Source organism: Camelus bactrianus, chromosome 16 (genome assembly GCF_048773025.1).
Source record: "Camelus bactrianus isolate YW-2024 breed Bactrian camel chromosome 16, ASM4877302v1, whole genome shotgun sequence".
Taxonomy (NCBI): domain Eukaryota; kingdom Metazoa; phylum Chordata; class Mammalia; order Artiodactyla; family Camelidae; genus Camelus; species Camelus bactrianus.
The window spans coordinates 50,391,062-50,412,375 of NC_133554.1; the positions used below are offsets into that span (position 1 = coordinate 50,391,062).

Genomic DNA, 21,314 nt, shown 5'->3' on the forward strand with positions numbered 1-21,314 from the left:
AAATTCCATAATCCTCCTCAGAAACTAAATATGTATTTTAGTAACTATGACACAACTCTTCTTTGAATAAAGATTTCCATTTAAACCCAATATTGTTTGCTCCTCTCTTAGAAAATATATGGAGAAAACACTGTCATCATCATTCAGCTCCTCTCACATCAATCATCTTAATTTTTAAACATTTTCTTTAAGGAGTATTTACAAGCAGAAGCTTCAGAAGATGTGATGAAATGGAAAAAAAAACATAGGATTAGTACTTATCTTTATTATTTATTAGCTGTGTGAGAACAAGTAAGCAATTTAATTCTCTGAACGTTAGCACCCTCATCACAATACCTAGATGATCACACTCTGTCGAATGTAGTTACGGACAGGAAAATGCTCTGTAAATTGTAAAGCTTTACTTAAATGCTAATTATCAGGATTTTCCAGACCCTTAAGGAGTACATGGAACCCCAACATTGATCAGAAGAAGGAGTCATGCTACCACGTATGTATGTATGTATATCCCACTTTCAGACAATTCTCCTGTTAGTAAGATAAAACTTAAAAAAATCTACATATATTTCTGTTTGGCATCTAAGTTAATACACACCAACTTGGATTTCTTTGGTGCATATACTTTTCTCCTACTCAGAATGACCAATGAATTTCACACTGAACATTTCTGATGAGGTGTTTCAGCTGACATGCTAAATTCTTATGGCTACCCATGCTGCTTGTGCTTAATGTGGTAAGCCAACAAATACATACCAATGAGATCAAAATATTAACTAGTAATAAGACGGAAAGAAACCAATGGGGAAAGAGTTACTTAGCTCCTCATTGTATAAACATCTTTTATTCAGTGACACAGTATCCAGTGTGATTACAACTATCCTATATGACAGAAGATAATATGTTAATCTATTATTTCTTACAATTGAGCATCTCATTCAATCAATCATCACTGGATAAGCATTACTCCAGTTTTTGCCTTAAATTTTCTCATAGCCACTTTAGGGTCATTCATACCTCACTCATTGCTTACACCGTCTTCTAGTCCATTTCTCTGTGAGAAGTACAAACTGAGAAAAGCGGACGTAGGTACGCAGCCACAGTCATGGTCTCCAAAGCTAAGTACTCCTCCAGGCTACACTACATATCTCTATAAATCTGAAAAGATTACTGCTTTATAATCTTTGCCATGTATTTCTAGCTTTTTAATTGTTATATGAGTCAGAATCAAAATGAAATATCCCTTCATATCTTTCGTCCTATACAAATAGACTTATTTTATAAATGGTCTATGAATCAAATACAACATATTAAAACATAAAATATGCTTCCTATTGCCAAGAATATAAAGCTTCACAAGAAACATAAGGCAGCAAAATTAAGTGATTTCCATATTTTTATAAAACTGTATTTTGGTGAAGGGCCATGTATCTAAATGCTGAGAATGGTATTTATTCAACAAAGCAAGCAGAAAAATGCTGAAGAGGCTTTCAGCTTTCAAAGAGAATGCGTATATAAGCTCACAATACCATCAGGAAGGTGATCAGTGGAAACCTTTTCCATGATGTTTCTTGTAATATTAGTCACTGGAGTATATCCAAGAATTAGGTTAGAGAGAATAGATTTGTCCATAGGGTTAAGTTCCATATCAGGCACTTCTTCGTATTTCTTATTTGGATGCATCATGCTAATTAATATTAACCAAAATAAAAAAAATAGTGGAAAAAGAATCTCCTATAATAAGGGAAACAAACAAAATGATTATAAAGTATAACAATGGCAGCAAAAAATCATAAAGAGTTCTATGCAATAATATAACTAATACTAAGAAAAAACTTGAAGAATTTGGGTTTCCTTTTTTAAGTACAAAAAATAAAAGCAATTCTATCCTAAAAAAATATGGTGTTAAACATCTCACCTAACCCAATAGCACATTCACTTTTCCTGTATGTTCAATTTTACTGAAATACTTTAAATTCAAGTCACCGTAATAAATTTAAATGATATAAAAGCTAATATTTCAACCTCTTAGGTTGCTCATGTAAAATATAATAATAAATTTACTCACATATGACTTTATTTAAAGTAACCTACCAAACACCTGTAATAGGGATCACCATAAAAATGTCTTTATTCAAGTCTGAATTAGAACTCATGTTTTAATTATACCTAAATTTCTACTACTAAAATTATACTCAGTTAAATTCAATAGTCAACTTTAATAGAGAGGAACAGTTTACTGTTTCACCTTGCCGTTTTGCTTGCTTCAGGAGATCAACGGTATCTCTCCATCCCTTAACATCATCATTAACTGGTTAGCTAGAGTTCTTACTTTCTTTTACCTTTTAAAGTAACGTATGCTTGTGGGAACAAATATGTGACATAATTTTAGTCATCCTGGGCAATTCAATCCAGAGTCCAAAAGCTGGGAGGTCATGGAGAGACGTGGGATCATGTTCCATAAAGTTATTTGTAGAATTTATTTTTCATTTCATAAAACTTGGGAAATGCATGCCTCAGGGTTTAAAATTAAGTACTGATATTAGAAGTTAATTAAATTTAGAAATCATTACTAAATTTTTTTAACATTTAGAAAATATCAGGTAATTTAGGTATTTTTCTGAGGCTTACACAAGTTTTTACTTTCACAAGCAAATTAATGGGATCCAAAAATATAAAAATATAACAAAAAAGTATTCAGAAAAAAAATCATCTCTTAAAGATGAAACATATTAATGCAAAATAAACTGCAATATGGCAAAACAGTCATTTAACTTACCTGAACACTACTTTTTTTAGTCCTGCATTTAACTAGGTAATTCTTAAGCAGGAGTGTTCTGGTCTGTCTCCAAACTCCAACTTCCCTAATTGCAGTAGTAGCCATGTTTTCGGATTTGTCTATTACATAAGGAAAATTAAAAAAAAAAAATGTAACCACACAGTCAAGCACATGACATTTTTAATGTCGAAAACAGACAGACAGACAGATGTTTCAGTCTGAGTTTAGATGGAGTTAAGCATACTCCAGGCTGTCTCTCCTACCTGGACAGAATGCATGGAACAGCAATTTGAAGATTCTGAAAAGTAAATAGTAGCATGTGAAACAACGGGGAACCAGAATCCCAAATACCACCACCAACCAACAGTGAGCTTAATGCTTTTTCTTTTCCAGTATCCTCTACACTGAATGCTCTGGAAGTAGGCACTGGGGCACAGAGAAAGCTCTAGAAGACACTCTAGCTTGGGCCTGGTCTTCTGCTCAAGGAGAATAGGGAAATACTCAATCTTTTCTTCGTGCGTGCTCTTGTCCCCAAGCAATCCCGTGATAGCAGCGTCAGACTATAGTAATGAAAGCTTAATGCAGCCAAACTCTGAGGCAGAGGAGCCTTTCTCTCTATTAAGTGGATCTCCGGTTCCAAGAGGGTGGGGTCAAATCCCACTGCTTTCTGCTCTACTTGCTGACACAGGGCTCTGAATGCAGTGGGTGCAGTTGCAGAAGTGTGTGACCCAATGGGGCGACTAGAGGAAGATGGAAAAGAGGAATCATAGGGGATTGAAAAGTAGCAGGAGGAGCAAATAAAAAGGGGAGCTCAGGAAAGCAACATAATCGAGTCATTTATTAACTCCCGGACTAACCCCCACGCTGAGTATCCATAGATCTAATCCTATTCCGTGTACCAAAGACTTGAGGAACTGAACTAACAGACAGACCACCGCCCAGATCCAGACTGGTCACTGGGTGGCACACAAAGGACAGATCCAAACTGCACTGCAAGGGCTTCTGAAAACTAAACTGAAATTAGAGCCACAGCTCAAAGAATGTGGGTGGAAACCTAAGACCTGAACCTAACCAGGTTAACAGCACACTAAAAGAAGACATCAATCCTCTCTGTAGGAGTAGAACAAAAACTGGTCTCATACCATCCAAAATTACCCAGTTAAAGAAGCACGTGGAAAATTTCAATTCTATTAAGAAAAGAACATCAACAGATGCCAATGCCAAGGTGACACAGATTTTGAAGTTATCTGACAAAAACTTTAAAGAAGCTATTTAAAATGTGCTCCAGCAAACAATGGCAAGCACTCATGAAAACAATGAAAGATCAAGTATCAGTAAAGAAACAAGACATAAAGTAGCACCAAATAGTAATTTTAGAACAGAAAGACACAGTAACAAATAAATAAAACCCATAGAATGGGCTCAAAAGCAGAATGGAGATAATAGGAAAAGAGTCAGTAAACTTGAAAGATCAATAGGAGCTATTCAATCTGAACAGAGAGAAAAAAAATTTTTTTTAACAACAGTGCCTCAGAGAACTCTGAGACAATAACAAAAGGTCTAATGTTCAAATTATTAGTCCCAGAAAGAGAGAAGTGTTAAGTGGAGGAAAAATATTTAAAGAATTAATGGCTGGAAACTTTGCAAATTTGTCCAGAGATGAACAACCTAAGAGTTTCAAGAAGCTTGATGGAAACCCAAACAGGATAAATCGAAGGAAATCCACACTCACACACATCATAATCAAACTGCTAAAAATTAAAAGCAGTGAAAAATCTTGAAAGCAGTCAGAGAATAACTGTGCATTACCTACAGGGGAATAACGATCTGTCTGAGAGCAAATTTCTCATGAGAAACCGCATGGCTAAGCTGGAATACTCACACCCTGCTGGTGGGACGGCGAAATGGCTCAGCTGCTGAGGAAACAGTTTGGCAGTTCCTTGGAAAGCTAATAATAGAATTACCATATGATCCGACTACCCCACTTCTAGGTATATACCCAAAAGAACTGCAAACAGGGGCTCAAACAAGTGCACATTTCATGCAGGCTCACAGCAGCATTGTTCATAACTGCCAAGACACAAAAACAGCCCAAATGTCTATGAGCAGACGAGTGGATAAACAAATTGTGGTATATGCACATAATACTATTGAGCCATAAAGAGGAATGAAGTACCCATACATGCTACGAAGTGGATGAAACTCCCAAACATTATGTTCAGTGAAAGAAGCCAGACACAACAGGTTAAATATTATGTTTCCACCCATATAAAATTTCCAGAATATATACATCCACAGAAATGGAGTGCAGGCTGGAGATTGCCAGAGGCTGGGGAGAGAGGAAATAGAGGAGAAAGTACTTAATGAGTAAGGGGCTTTTACTCTGGAGTGATGGGAACAGATTTCACCTCAATATTTTACTTTTGAACTGTATGATCTAAATCACTGCATCACAGGTCCGGTGTCCCACCAGGGTAAGTTTACTCTCTGGGGGTCCCTGGAACCCCTTCTGAGAGTGGACCTCTGTTGGAGCTATCTCAGTTCTTCAAAGAGGTTATATGAAAGGAGAAATCAAAGTAGTCAGTCTCAGCTGTATTCTCCGTGGTCCCTATTCCAATTTGCTTACCCCCGTAACCCAGACTCTCTGCATACCAAAAGGTATTGAGAGCTTGGAGGAGACACCAAAAAAGGTCCCGCTAAGCCTTCTTCCAGAGCAAGTTGTGTTGTCTTGTTTTATAGAAACCTATTTGATGGGAGCCACTAGTGTGGCTCCCCTCCAAAACAAGAACCATCCTTTCCAAGTCGGCTGACCATCTCCACCTAGATAAAAAGCAGGCAACTTTTTAAATGTAGCTTTTCTTACCCCAAAAAAGTAAACATATATAACTAAAGTTCAAGTCAAATAAACATCCTCTTCACATGCACACAAGAAAGACAAGAGAGATGTATTTTGAATTTTACAATGGCAGAATAAACAACTTTTATTTTCTTTGTGCTTTTTTTCTATATTCTCAAATTTCCCACCAATATGTGTTCCTTATATAGTGGGGGGGGGAGCAATTATACAATGAGACATACTGTAAAAATATTAAATAAGTAAATTAAAAACAGCAAAAGTAAAGCTGTCAAGAAATGAGGATACATTAAAAATAAATTCTTCCAACAGCCTCATTAACGTTACATCAGATTTTGTACAGAATTGGTAATCATCTTTAGGCCGATGGAAGAAAGGAAGAAGGAGGGAGGGAGGGAGACAGATCAGATTAACTACAAAACAAACATAGAAACACTAACCAATACAACAGCAAGAATATTCTCAAGCTATCTGCCAAAACACATTGATTTAGTGGGCGCCAATGAATTATTCATTCAAATTGAATGCTGCATGCTTAATTCCTCATTTTCAGAAAATAGGCCCCTTATAAAGTAGCTGATGAACTCACAGTATTTTCCTTCTTTTGAGAACTGCTCCCTGAACTCAAGGTTCAGTCCTCAATAGCCTTGGCTGAAGTCCAGGAACCTCTGCAGCAACCCCACTCCTAGTCAGAGCTTTTTAAGGTAGAACTTACCCCTGCACCGCTACTCACCCGTCATCCCAACAGAGACCCAGAACCTGGGAGTCATGGAACCAGCTACATTAATGGAAACATTTAAGAAAATTCATACATTCTTGGGACTAAGCTTTCCCATAAGATTTGGTACCTACTGTGCTGAAAGCTTGATTTTTCTTCCTTGGAATATGCGAAATGCCCTTGTGCACCCAATATATTTTATTTCCACTTCAGCAAGCAGGAATCAGATTCTGTTTCTTGCAATCAAAGGCACTCAACCAATGTAACAGCATAATGTGCTCTTAACTCCATGTTTATAATACTTATAAGGACAACAGTAATTTTCAAAGTGAAGCATGGCAGGAACAAAGAGAAATGCTTACAACCTTCCTGCCTCCACTCTCTACTAAATATAGAATTCCACTGATACTAAAGGGAATGAGTGTGTAGGAGCAGAAAAAAAGTTGAGAACCACTTTAAAGTTTCTAAAATAGTTTTAAAGTAACAGTAACAGGGAAATGTTTCTGCAGAAGATAACATACAATGACTAAGCAAAGAAGTCACTTCAGTGTCCACTCAGCCTCAGACTTGTCCATTCTTCCAAAGCACAAAGACCCTTCATAAGCGAAAGGTGCTTTCATGCTGTTTTCCTTTTGCCCCTGACCTCTCTCTATTCTAGGTAGGCAGTTCTTTGTCATCATTCTCCCTTAGCCAAAAACGTCCTTTGCCACTTTGTGCCCAGGGCTCTCAGGGAGTACTTTCTACACATTGGCTGGAGACTCTCCTCAAACTGAGGTTGAGGTGATCTACCCCTGTCATCCCTCTCCTCCAAAAAACAATCAAAATCAATGCAAACATAAACTGAGTGAACAGTTTACTCAGTATTCATAAAAAGGAGATAACCACATCTGCATTTTATTTTGATACTTTAAAAAGATTTCTATCTGGAATGAAAATAACACCTCATTAAGAAGAGCTGACCTGTCAAGTGAAATTCCAACCTTAGCTCTTCACCTACTTCAGTCTGGAGTAGTGGGGGGTGTGTACTTATATTTGAAGACGCAGTGCCAACCCTTCGTGACTTCCAGCAGCCTGGCACTATTCTCCCTGCCCCCAACACACACACTCAAAGGGAACGGTCTACAGTAAACCCAATCAGCATCTTCAAACATGTTAAAAGAAAATGGGATCGGTCAACATTTATAGAAACGCCGTATCATGAAGGAGAGGCACCAAAATCAACAAAGATGGGAACCAGGAGCTCCTGAAGTGTAGAGTGGTTAAGGGGCTGACCTCTGGAGCCAAATCAACTAGACAAGAATCCTGCCTCGCCACGTACCGGCTTGGAGACCTTGGGCAAGTTACTTAATTTTTCTGTGCTCATCTGTAAATGGAGTAATGACAGTACTCACATCTTTGGGCTGTTAGAATGACCAAAAGAATAAACACACATAAAGCTGAAAATGGAGCCTGGTACATGACAGGTAATTATACCTGTTGATCAGCACTGTCTATAAAAGCAGTATAATGAATATTCTCAAAGGGATATCAGAGAATTTCATATTCATGAAAGCAATTAAGAGAATACTGCTGGAGGACTTGGAAATGAAGCCGACAAATGGAAATAAAATTCTCACTAGAGAGGGTGAAAGGCATCTGAAGGCAAGTTACTGAGTTAGAATGAAGACTGAGTCAAGGAAATTCCCCAGAATGGATGGCAAAAGGACAAAGAGAAGAAAATGACGAATGGAAAATATGCAATCTGTAATGAAACATGCAGATGAATCAGTATTATGAGTGACCTGAACAAACTGATGTTTCTAATATTCGTAAGTTCTAGTCTAATCATGTGAAAACTGTTAAATTTCAATAACTTTGAAATTCTATCTATTAAGTTATTAAAGCAAAACATCTTAAAGAAAACTCAATTGACAGCTTGTTTTCTTCAAGATATGAAACACCTGATTTGGCTGTTTGACAAATAAAGTGAAACATTCCCTTGACACTGATTCTTCATTAACATTTAGTTTAATGTTCATCTAAACAGTAACTTCAAAGCTGTAGTCAGGTTTTCGTTAACTGACACGGTGAACCCTCAGCACCCACACCCCACAGTGTCTAAGCGGGTGCAATCTGAAAAGGGTTATGGGGAATGAATTAAGTGAGGACCGCTCTGCATAATAATAGGAAGGACTAACTCTACTGTAAAAGATTCTTTGCAAACTGCAGGAGCTTAGGAAAATATTGTGCTGCTTCTTCAAGTGTTGAGACCACACTGTCTCTCGCGAGAAGACAGAAGATAAAAGAAAGATTAACTCATACCGGTAAGGTGATCACAAAGTCCCCTCTGCTCACCCCCACCCACCGCTGTCTTGCAGGGTTTGGAAGGGGAAAACGGTTGGAGGATGGATGTGAGAAGACAGCACTTTCTACACTGAAGAACTCGGCCAAAGACAAAGATAATGAGACTGTCTGAGCTGAGACCAACCCCTAAGGGTAGGGCAATGAGGCTTACTGGAAGAAAGGTGGGGCTGCTCCCCTCTGCAGAGGTGACATGAAAGTAGTTCTTCTGACGGAAGTGTAGAGCTGAAAACAGGACCACAAAGTTAGAAATGATGTATGGCCAGCAAGGCGACATCTGTAAAGAGTTTAACTTGTCCTGTGCCTTTTCCTGAACCATAAGAAAACCCACATTGAGCACAGAGCTCTAAATTTCCTCTTTCTATACCAGACTTCCCTTAATTATCCCAAACCTTGGAGCCTTATGTGGTGGCATCCAAAAGGGTAAAAGGAAAAGGCAGTAAAGGATGCCCAGCCTGCCTCACATTTAACATTGGCTGTGCCAGTATCGAGGAGTTCACTCACTCGTGGTAGAGCTCACACAGGCACTGGAAATGCAGAGGAACATACAACACTGAAAAGAAAGCAGCTTTCTGAGTAAACAACATATGGAAGACCTTCTCTTTTGCAACGTATATTAGAAGATGATCCTTGAAAGCAGAAGTTAACAACTGAAGTACAATAAAACTTCTACTGGCATATTTTTTAACAAATTGTACATTTTGGAAAACCTGTAATACTTGATAAAGTTCCAACTCAAAGTCTTATCAATGCAGTACCTTTATGACTCTTTAACCAAGCCAACTCTTAACTGCTAAAGAACTATGACACAGAAATAAGGGTACAAAACTATTTTTAAACCTCTTTTAAAGTCACTGTCCATTGCTCCACAGCATACTGGGGAATAAGTTACATTTGTTATAGAGATTTAAATAATGATGAGATACATTTTAAACACCTAATATCACTAAAGGAATAATCATGTATTTAAGTTTCTTTTGGAGGATGGAGAGAATGAAAAGTGCCCAATGAACTGAGAAGGCATCATGAAACCGAAAAGCGAACTGAGGCAAAAGAGGCTCTTGATGACTCTAAAGACAGGCTGGAAAGTGGGTGTGAAATACCTGTGCAAAGTTAGATTAGACACCTGTATTTTGTGTACCCATATTTCCCTGTCTGCGCTTTTCATACCTAAGAATAACTGTTTTAATTGCCTGGCAATCACATATTTCACTAATCCATTCACTCTCCTAATCCCAAACCTCCAAAGCTTCCACTCACAGCATCACCATCAGATCATATATAAGCTTGATTCCTACTTCACTGAGAAAACTGAAGCCATGAGAAGACACTTCCAAAATGCCCCACCATCCCTTCTATCCACCTACCTACAGCTATGCCTGCAGTAACATTTAGACCTTTCAACAATGTGCCATTTCAGCCTAAACTGAAGACTCTTTCTCCATCAGAACTCTAAGCGATAAAAGCTTAAATGGAATCTGGCATTGACGACACCTTAAAGATTTATTTTTTGGAAGAAGAGGTTAAGAACGTATTTGGCAAGTGATGTGAAAGAAACTCCTCCTCTGCTACATCACTGGCTTCACAACTAATAAAAGCACTATTAAAATCAAGACTTTTAACTTACTAGGGGATAAACTATAAATGTTCTCTTCTCTAGTGTTTCAAAACCTGCTGAAGGTAGTGTAATAATAAAACAAAATAATAATCATCAATATGATTTAACCTAAATTTTTATGACAGTATTTCTCACTGAATAGGAAAATAATGCAATAATACCCATGTGACAAGTTATCCAATACCTTTTCTCAAATATAACAGGTTCCTAAACACTTATGCTTAAAATTATTTTAACCCAATTAATTCATACACTAGTAAAAATTACAATTTATGAGAAAACTACAAAATTCTTTTATAAAATCATCCTCTCAAACTCAAGGTCAGAGATTATAAATTGTATTCATTTTGGTACCCGAGGAACATAGTTTAGTATCTGGAATACAAAACACACTCAAAGAAACCTGTAATGTATCAATAAATTTGCTTTTACCCTAAATATAAGATTTCCCTACATTAAATCTTGTTTGAAGGAAAATACTCACACAGCACATATTCAAGGATTAACGCTTTATTAGTTTACTTTTAACCCATACACCCCAGAAGCTCTAACTGCTCTAATAATGTTCTGTTGTATAGAGTCTTCCCTAAAAATGTGTAATATCACTATCTGGGAAGAAACAAAATATAGTGGATAAAGCACCAGAATTTAGAGTCTGGCATCCCTGGGTTGGACTCTCAGCTCTACCTTCTTCCTAGTTGGGACCTTCATAAATGACTTAACCTCACTACCCAACTAGAATAAAACCCCTCCAACTTCAACAGGATGCTGTCAGGATTAAATGAGATAAAACTGAGCCTGGCTCATGGTTGGGAGTCCAATATATGCTCTTTTTCTCCCCTTCTGTTCCTTCAGCGCGTCCTCGATAGAAAGTAAACGTGATTATCTTTATTTTTTTCAGACATTTATTTAAAAATGTCTATTAAGCCACAGGACCATAGAAGAAACCCTTCTTCACCTATTATCGCCTCAAACCGAGATCGATGCCTCCATCCTACCTAGCTTTCGCATCTGCTGAAATATTTTCACGCTTTGAGCTTTTCTCGACGTTTTAGGCATCAGAGCATTTCCCCCCAAATCGTGTCACGAGCTCTGCGCATTTTCATCTCTCCCAAACTCCTTTTAACTAACACGCAGGGTAATGATGATCAGCACGAAGCCCCCAAGGAATAACCAGTGCTAATGAGCCAGCTGTTAAGAGGGAAATTTACTTCTACAACGTTTTCTCCCTCTCTAACGACGCCCTGATGATGGAAACGACCCCGTCCAACCCAAGGCAGCCCGGCCGTGGTCCCGCGGCCGGACGCCCCTCGGCGCCCCGGGCATCCGCACACCAACACCCTGAGAGGGGCCAACAGCATCCGCGACAGGACACGCCGCCAACCGCGTTTCCCCCGACCTCGGGGACCTTGTCCTGCCCCAACCTGGTCGCCGGTTTGGCCCCGTTCCGAATCCAGCTGCACCCCACACCCCAGACCCCGGACCTCTCCTGCTGCCCCTCTTTCGCCGGCCCCTCGGCGGGCCCCGCCGGCCTCCCCTGCTCGACCCCTCACTCCCGCAGCGGTGGCAGCACGCCGGCGAGCCTCAAACGCCGCAGCCCTCGGTGCCCTCCCCACCTCAGGGCCGGAGCCGCAGCGCCGTCAGGCCGAGACGCTCAGAGCCTGTGGGGACCATGCGCATGACGGAGCTCGGAAATGTGTACGGGAGCGCGGCCGAGTGCGCGCGCCCCCGGCGCCGCGGGCCGGCAGTGCGCCCGCGAGGGGAGGGCGCGGCGCCGGAAGCGACACTCCGCCCCCTGCTGGACGCACCTGGGGGCGGGGCTCCCAGGGTACGGAATCCGCGGACGCGCGCGCTCTCGCCGCTCGGCCCCGCGCGGACGCGGGGAGTGCCCCTGGGGGCGGGGCTCTGAGGGGGCGGGGCGAGCGGGGCGCGGTCCCGTGGGCCCGCTTGGCCCTGGAGCCCTGGGAGCGTGGCTTTGTGGCTCAGACCCAGGGCCCTCTGCGGCTTGGGCCTCTTCTGTGGGGACCTCGCCACGCTTCCAGCCTCGAGGCAAAGGAGAAAACAAGGGGCTTGAAGTCAGGGACTCGGGTTTGTCTGCAGTCTCCTAGCGTGTGACCTTCGTCCACTGCCCTCTCCCGTCTGCCTCCCGCGTCACATCTACTTTTAAGAATCCTTTCTTTCCTGTTTCCCGGCTTTTGAACGGTCCTCTCTGAGAACTACATTACGTAGCCCCTCTTCTTCTCGCCGCAGCACGTGGGCTGCAGTGTCCTAATTTTCGTAACTGCTGCCCGGTTCCCCCATCAGACACCGATCTAGGACATCTGGACATTAAGGATGCTTTAGGTTTTGAAGTGTCCTCATGAGAGTCTGGGACACGGCGGATCCTGAATCGTACAAATGGCCTGAGACATATGGCATCTGTGGGAGATTCCATACCGCAGTTATTTGTTTTAATAATGTAAACTGGTGTTTTGAGTTTCATTGTCCAAAGTGACCTAAATGGTAGTAAAAAGTTATTGTAAAGGAAAGAAAAGCTCACAATTGATTTTGCTCACAACAGATTTCTGTATGGCCACATTTCTTTGTACAGTTTTTTTTTTACTTTTGGGGGAATTTTAACTATTTAAAGACTATTTTAAAAATTCTGTCTACCCTGTATAGTATACACCGTGTATATATTTTACTTAGCTTTTCTACTTCTTAAATTTGAACCAGATCTCCGTAACAGTCACTCTGCTAAGTTCTACAAATAAAAAAATCAAGGAAACAAGTTCTATTTCTCCTATCGAATACGGATTAAATAGGAAAATCAAAAAGCTTTAGCAGAATCCATTGGCAGTGAGGATCTGGGCAAAGGGAGATGGAATGTCCTAGTAACTACACCAGAAAACTGAAGAAGTCAAGTGGTGAAAACTATACCTGATATATTTTTCTGTTTTGAAATACCCAAGACATTTTTAGTTAACACATTTAGAAGACTGCATTCTTGATGGCCTAGGATTTGTGGGCAAGTAAGTGAATGGAAGTAAAAAATAAATCTGCTTGTAAAAATGTGTTGCTGAAATAATACATTCGCCCCAATTCTCCAACTATACTTTTCACTGGTAGCCTCCACCTGCTTTAACTTCAGAAGTATACGCATCATTTCCATCACAATTCTTGGCATTTGTTTCCTGAGTTTCTTATCTTTGCAATGTTCTCGGTCATTCAGTCTGCTTTTACTTCTATTCTTGCTTCAAGATAACATGACCAAAATGCATAAAACCCTCATCAACGCAGACAAAATGATCTCACTTTCTTCTCAGCTACACAGATGCTACCATCTTGTTCACATCATTTTGCTTATGGATTGTCTCACCTTCAATTCAATGTAAGTAGTCTGAGATTAAGAGCTTTTTCTTATATCAGTTCAAATTTCCAGGTGTGATGCATCGTGATGGTGTGCAGTAAATGTTGTGGAAAACACTGCTGATGAGAAAACACATGTACAACAGTATGCAAACACTGTTGTCACTATTATCCCCACAAAAACGTCACCAAATTGACTCCTCAAAATCTACCTAATAAAAGAAAAAAAAGATATTAAATTCTTCATATGGATGGATGACAAAGTTACGGCTAGAATATAGTTCGTAGAATAATGTAACAGAGAGAATACTAAAGAAGATCATGTTAAATAAAAAGACTACTGCAAAGTAATGTATTGGCCCTGCCATATTTGACTGTCTCTTTGAGCCAGCTACTTCTCAGACTGCATGTACCTTGTAAACAATTTAGCCACAGCATCTCAATCTAAATTTCCATAGTTACCAGGTCTCAGTACTAAATAAAGCAGCTGTAGGGAAGATGTTCCTTTCCAAGCTTCTGTATCTAGGAAATAGCAAACAAGCCGTACTGCTTGGTTGTCATGGTGGCAACCCAAATCCCCATATCTCATTAACAGATTCCTAGACAAATGAATCACATGGGAATACATAGATCATAGAAGTCGTAGATTGAGATGTAACAAGTCGCCTAGTTGAACAAAATAAATGAGGACAAACCAGAATTTTGACAATATTTAATGCAGGGAAAGAGAATTCAGCTTGCTTGCTATTCTAAACGTAAACCTACATCCTAACCTCCTGCTGGTGAACAATGGATTCTATTTGTGTTGCTTTTTTACTTGCTAAAGACCAACGCCTTACTTAATGGCTTTCTTATGCTATTTTATCCAAAATTAAGAGCAAAACTGCTAAGTTGTTAAGGCATTTTTTTCTTTTCTTTTTTTCACTGAAGTATAGTCGATTTGCAATTTTGTGTTAATTTCTGGTGCACAGCTTAGTGATTCAGTTGTGTGTGTGTATATATACGTGTATGTATGTATTTTTTTCTTATTCTTTTTCCTTATAGGTTATTACAAGCTATTGCATCTAGTTCCCTGTGCTATACAATTGGACTTTGTTGTTTACCTATTTTGTAAATAGTAGTTAGTATCTGCAAATCCTGAATTTGCAATTTCCCAGTTTATCCTTTCCCACCCCCTTCCCCCACCTGGTAACCATAAGTTTGTTTTCCATGTCTATGAGCCTGTATCTGTTATGTTAATAAGTTCAGTTGTCTCAATTTTCTTAGATTCCACATATAATGATATCATATTGTATTTTTGTTTCTCCTTCTGACTTACTTCACTTAGTTTGATGATTTCCAGGTTCATCCATGTTGCTGCAAATGGCCATAGTTTATTCTATTTTATGGCTGAGTAGTATTCCATTGTATACCCGAACTTTGCAGGTGAACAAAAAAATGTCAAGAAACCAACAATTCTTCTGAAACCAAAAAATAATAATAATAATTAGAGAACATTTAATGGACAATAATATCTGTTCCATTGTTAAACTCTGTGGTGCAAACTATATAGTATTATAGAAAAAACATTGCAGGCTAGAGTTACTTGGCATCTTCAAGAGGAAAAAGATGGGGAGATTGCTTTAACCAGAGTGGAGACTGTATTAGAGGACACAGAGAAATAAGCCTGCATAGACTTTTATAAACACAAAATCATCAGTTTACTGAAAAGAATAATCTATAGGCTAAAAAGAGGGCTGACTCAATTGTATATTCTTTCCCTCTTCAGTATGGAAAAGGGACTTGAATGTGGTAAAGGTGAAACAACATAAGAGAACTGAAACTTGAGATGATTGAGGAGACAGAAAGAGAACACCCATCTATTTCAAATAAGTTCATGTTTCCAGGAACAAATTACACCCCGCAGCTGTTTATGGGTAACCTAAGACCTATGGAGTTGCTGATAAGATCAGAGAAACTGTAAAATATGAAAGAGACAATAGGTCACCGGCTTTAAAAAAAAGAAAATTGGTTAAAAGACACTGAAAACTTTGGAACAGGAAAGTAAAATTCCAGAGTACATAATTAAATATATTTTATGAACATTTAGAACAGAGTTTGGTGGTCACAAAGAACCAGAATAACTAAATTATGGATAAGTCATACTACTTTTTTGATTTGATCTTTGAATTTAAAATAGGAATTATATCAGCATGATATAAGTTAATTTCAGCAAAGCCTTTAATCTAGTCTTTCATGACATTTGTGAATGAGACTCTAAAATAAGGGCTTGACATAATTACAATTAAACAAACTTAAAGTTAGATAACTGTAGCCAAATTTTTGTTTATAATTTTTCATAACTTACATAGGTTAGGATATAGAAATCATTTTCTGGTCAAATCAGAGTATGAAACAACACCTATATAGCACAGAAAATATGATTGAAGACAGAACCGGAAAACAAATTTATTTTAACAATTTGAACTCTGATCTAAAACCTAAAAGATAAAATTTAACAGAAATGTGTAACAACCCCTACATTTCTTCAAGTTGAAAAAAAAAAAACCTGCAGAAATACGAAACAGGATAGTCTGGTGTAGCCATGTAAAAACCATCCAGAGGTTTTAGCCAAGATCAATGGGAGTTAACAGCGTACAGCAGGTAGCTTGCAGTGATACCTCTAACACTTCCATTTTGAAAATACTATGGGCACAAGCAGCTACCCGCTCCTTTCATTTGGGGATCTCCTTGCGAGCATTCCCCTTAGAATTCACTATTCCTCTCGAACAGGCAGAGTAATGCCCCCGTCCACCCAAAGATGTCCACATCCTGATCCCTGGAACCTGTGAATATGTTACTTCACACAGAAAAAGAGGATTAAGTTTGCTAATCAGCCGGCCTTAAAATAGGGAGATTATCCTGGATTATCCGGGTGGACCCAGTGTAATCACCAGGATCCTTAAAAGCAGAAGAGGAAGAGGACTTCAGCAGGTTGTGATATGAGGACTTAACCCACCCTGGCTGACTGTGAAGATGGAGGAAGGAATGGGTAAGAAAGGAAACACATTCTTCCCTAGAGCCTTCGGAAAGCAGCCCTGCCATCCCCTGGTGTTATCCCGGCGTGCACTGTGTGTTGGCCTTCTAACCTACAGAACTGTGACACATTTGTGTTGTTTTAAGTCACTGCGTTTGTGGTAATTTGTTACAGCAGCAATAGAAAGATAATACACTCCTTAAAACTTATTTCCAGTCTCTGCGAGGCAGCCCTGTAATCATTTAGCATCCAAATGTCTTTCTTCTCTCCCTCTCGGTGACCCACACGGGGACACAGAAGGGACAACGAACTATTTATTATTCAGTGTGGATTCAGCAACTGAATAACTGATGTGACTCCATAATCACGGACGCATATTAGCCTCTGTCATCACTAGTTTTATAACTTGTAAAAAAGAATTTTAAAGTACCTGCCTTCTTGCACTCTCTGAGTTGCTTCAAGGAGTTTATGACCTGAGGTGTGTCAAAGAACAAAAGCCAATTATTAAACACATAATATGTGCTAAACACTGGTCTATGTGTGTTATCTGTAGTCATTTTTATTTAATCTCTACAATAACAATATGAGCTATGCTCCTCTGTTTTTAAAACATTTCGTGTTTAATTGTTTAAAATACTTAAGTATTTAGTATTTTAAATAGTATTTTAAAAAAATACTATTTTTCCCTCCACCAAGATAGACAGAAGTACTCTGAAAATTATAAAGCCACAGAGATTACGAGTAAATGGACGTCATGTGCAGAATCAACATACAATGAAGAAAAAAAGGTCTTTTCTACTAATAATTTTCCTGAAAATATTTTCTTTTCTAATTTAAGCTTTGCTGACATTAACTTTCAATATTGGGGGCCCTCGAACATTTCCATCACAGTTATTCTCTTCATTAACCTGTCCATTTATTTTGCAAATAATATTTGTGCCTATTGTATGTCAGGTAATATCCTAAGCCTTAGGGATAGAATAGTAAATGAAGCAGGCATGGTACCAGCTGTTAAAGAGTTTAAACTGTAATGAGGTCTGTAGATAAAACCGTGAGTGACAGTGGAGTGTGGTCATAGCGTCGGGGAGAGAGCAGCCAGTAGGAGGACATACGTGCTTCATCTAATACATACCTGAGAGGTCAAGGAACATTGTCAAGAGGAAGTCACGTCTATATTAAGATCTGAAAGCAACGTAGGAGTTCGGCACAGGAGGGAGGAGAGAATACTCCGGTAGAATACTGTTTGTTACCTTCAGCATTTCAGACTCATCCTCATTTACACCGACTTTCCTTTTCTTGACTCTCTACAAACCCAACTGGATCCTGCTTTAAAGTTCACTCCAAAGTCCAAAGTAACGTTAAGTCCCTGACGTGAAATTTTCAAATGTTTGATATTGAAGCCCATTATCTATAGCCCGTTTTTGCCTGATCCCGTATTCTCTGAAATCAACGATCAAGCAGACTTGTTTGAGACTACTTCATTTCCCCATCCCATCGGAAGATGGCCCACTTTCATTAGCAATCATGATATAAACAAGTGGAAATTAAACAGATGTTTTCTGTATAGATTTTCATTCCTGGGGTTACCTTTTTCGCCACTAGATGGTACTTGTATGTTGACAGATAAGAATGCTGATTCAGTTTGCCTATTGAGAAACTAGTGAAACTAGGCAATCAGAAGATCACAGCACTGAGGAGAGAAGACTGTCCAAACTGAATTTTAAGTGATCCTGGTTCTTAAATTTATCCTTAAAAAAGTAAAACCCAACATCTTCCTTTCCTTTCAGATAAATAAGACAGTAAGAAATTTTAAATTAACGTTAAATACCTGCCTGTCTCCTTCCACCTTATCCCGACTCATGCTTTGTCTTCATTCCTTTTATTTTTACATTCTGGTAATACTGTCTTCTGACACCCTAACCTGGCAAATTGGACTACCTGCTGTTCCCTGTGTGTGCCCTCCACTCTCGCACCTCCTCTTCTAAACTTACACTCTTCCCTCAACCTGGAAGAGACACTTCCTGTCTTCCGAAACTTCCCCCTCCATTATTACTTTTAGAAATCCTATTCTTCAAAGCACATTTCAACTAGCACTTCTTCCATGAAAATTTTCCTGTTATTGCCACAAGAAAATGCCTTATTTTGATTCCCCTTTCATTCTTTGATTAGCTTTATGACTTTGTTTAGTAAGTGTGACATGTATTATTGCAAAGCTGCATGCATATTGATAGCACTTAAAGATTTTCTGCCTGCCTCTTGAGTGCAGAGGTATTTTAGTCTTCTTTATATTTCCTGAAATATTTAGCACAATATTATTTATTGAGTTGATTTGAACAATAATATCTATAAGTTTTATTGTCAAAAACTCTAAGAATCAAAAATGAGATGATGATTCTTAGGGACAGGATCTTGAACAATCTGGATGAAGTTCATTAGCAAGATTCGTGGGACCAGATCATCTTTCTACCTAGAAATGACAGTCATGGCGTGAGATTCCAAAGTTTTAGAAATGATGGATACAGTATAACTATTTTAAAATAAAAAGCTGAGCTCAAAGTAGAGAAAACAAAAGCTTCAGAGGACAGAAATAAAGAAGAGATTCAAAGTCACAGGTAAGGTTCAGGAATTGCGGTTTTAACCCCATGTCAGAGCAGCCCTAGAGCCACTGAATGAGAAGCTGGAACTGAAATCCCTGTATAAATTAGGACCCTAAAGAGGTTTTCACCTTTTGAAGGCCAAGGAAATTGCCAAGTTTATCCTGTACCCAGTTGTCTCAGTTGGCTAAAGGTGGAAGGTGATGGTCCCATGAAAATTGAAAGTCCTATTCTATGGAAGTACAGTTTTACATTATCATTTGAAAACAGAATCCCAAGCCTAGAAGCAGAGAAACTGTCAGGTCCCCAAAAAAGCAAATAAAAAAACCCTCAGTGAGGACACTTGTACAACTCAGGGCACAGAAGAATCCCACAAAAGGAACAATGTTCACTGAAAATGAACTCTCAGTAAAATCCCCACGCCATACAAGGGAACCACCTACCACAAGTGAGAGTCAGCAGATACACTGAATTGAAAAAACAAAATCTGTGCCTTTAATTAATAAAACAACCTGAAAGTGACTACAAAGAATGAAGCAGTTAAAACACAAAGGAAACACTATAAAATAAAAATGAAATAAAAGTACAAGATGAAAACCAGAAATATGTGAAAAAGAATAGAACTCTTTTGTTTCATTAATTCTTTTAACAAATAGTTATTGAACAGCCACAAAGTCTCAGCCCTGTTCTAGGTGCTAGAGATAAAATGGTGAATAAGACGCACAAATTTGCCACTATCATAGAGCTTATATTCTATTGAAAATAAAAAACTCAACAGATGGGTTAAACAGATGGACTAAAAACGGGGGTAGAGATGATTATTAAACTTGAAAATAAATCGAAGAAAATTAGCCACAGGACAGCTCAGAGGTTTTTTTTTTTTTTTTTAATGGCATCTACAAAAGTAGTTATGAGATGTGGAAGATAGAATAAGAAGATCCAATAGACACTTCATGGAAGTTCCAAAAAGTGAGAAAAGAGATCATGGAGAGGAGGCATTATTCAAAGAGAAAACGGCAGAGCCTTCTTCAGAAATAAAGACGTGACTCACAGAGTAACACAATGCATCCTCGACAGGACACACTTTTTAAAAGAAATCAGTATCTAGACACTTAATTAAAATTGAAGTGCACCAAAAACAAAGGGGAAAAACTGTAACAGCAAAGCTTAAAAAAAGAAAGTGGGGAGGGTTTAGCTCAGTGGTAGAGTGTGTGCCTAGCATGCATGAGGTCCTGGGTTCAAGCCCCAGTATCTCCATTAAAAATAAATAAACCTATTGACCTTCCCCCCCCCAAATGTAAAAAGAATAAACAGATTTTTAAATATGAAAACAAATATGTTTAGGTATATGCATGACTGGGACATGGTGCTGTATGCTAGAAATTGACACATTGTAATTGACTGTACTTCAATTAAATAAATAAATAAATAAATAAAAGAAGAAGGAATACCTAATGAAATGTGTAGAGTGACAAAAGAAATCTCATTGGTAAAAATAAGGTTGAAATAAAATTTTTTAAGTGCTAAGGAAATTCTATTATTGGCTAAACTGTCATTCAAAGTGAGGATGGAAAAAAAAAAGACTTTTGCAGATAAAAATCAATAAAGTTGACCATCCACAGACCTAAGCTGAAAGAACTACCAACAGATGTACTTCAGTAAGAAGGAAATTGAATCCAAAAAGAAGAAGTCAAAAACAAGAAGAAATACTGAACAAAGGATATAATTAAAATGTTGGGTGAAACTAAGTAAGTATTGCTTATAATAATAATAATAATACATTTTAACCAAGAAAATTAAAGCCCTGTTGTACAAAAGAAGGAGAGGTTTAGGGTTGAAACATTTTGTGTTTCTAAATTCTGTTTTTTCTGAGAGGAGTCTATCATCATTGATTAATATTGTAAGATCAAGTACGCATGTTAAAAAATTTCAAAAGAAATCCCCTGTCATGTGTGTTTACCGCATCATTTAAGAATATTCAATTCTGGAATAGAAAACAAAAGAAAGAAACAATTAATAGATTCATAGATATGTTGATATAAAGAAAGTA

The 21,314-nt window shown here is 38.5% G+C and overlaps 1 protein-coding gene across 7 annotated transcripts in view; it reads right to left on the bottom strand.

Moving 5' to 3' along the window:
- ABCA5 (ATP binding cassette subfamily A member 5) overlaps positions 1–21,314 on the bottom strand; it is a 110,215-nt gene that overhangs the window by 49,451 nt on the left and 39,450 nt on the right. For 2 of the 7 annotated variants that reach the window (XM_074343566.1, XM_074343565.1), the window contains exons 4-8: positions 14,973–15,114; positions 13,665–13,866; positions 3,040–3,074; positions 2,777–2,895; positions 1,527–1,731 (exon numbers count right to left, since the gene is read on the bottom strand). In XM_074343566.1, the coding sequence (XP_074199667.1) occupies positions 1,527–1,731; positions 2,777–2,881 (310 nt within the window). In that variant the 5' untranslated portion in view covers positions 2,882–2,895; positions 3,040–3,074; positions 13,665–13,866; positions 14,973–15,114. Of the gene's footprint in view, positions 1–1,526; positions 1,732–2,776; positions 2,896–3,039; positions 3,075–6,482; positions 8,347–8,842; positions 8,914–11,922; positions 12,066–13,664; positions 13,867–14,972; positions 15,115–21,314 lie in introns of those variants that run through there. The other 5 variants (XM_074343570.1, XM_074343567.1, XM_010948619.3 and 2 more) reach the window with 5 other exon arrangements.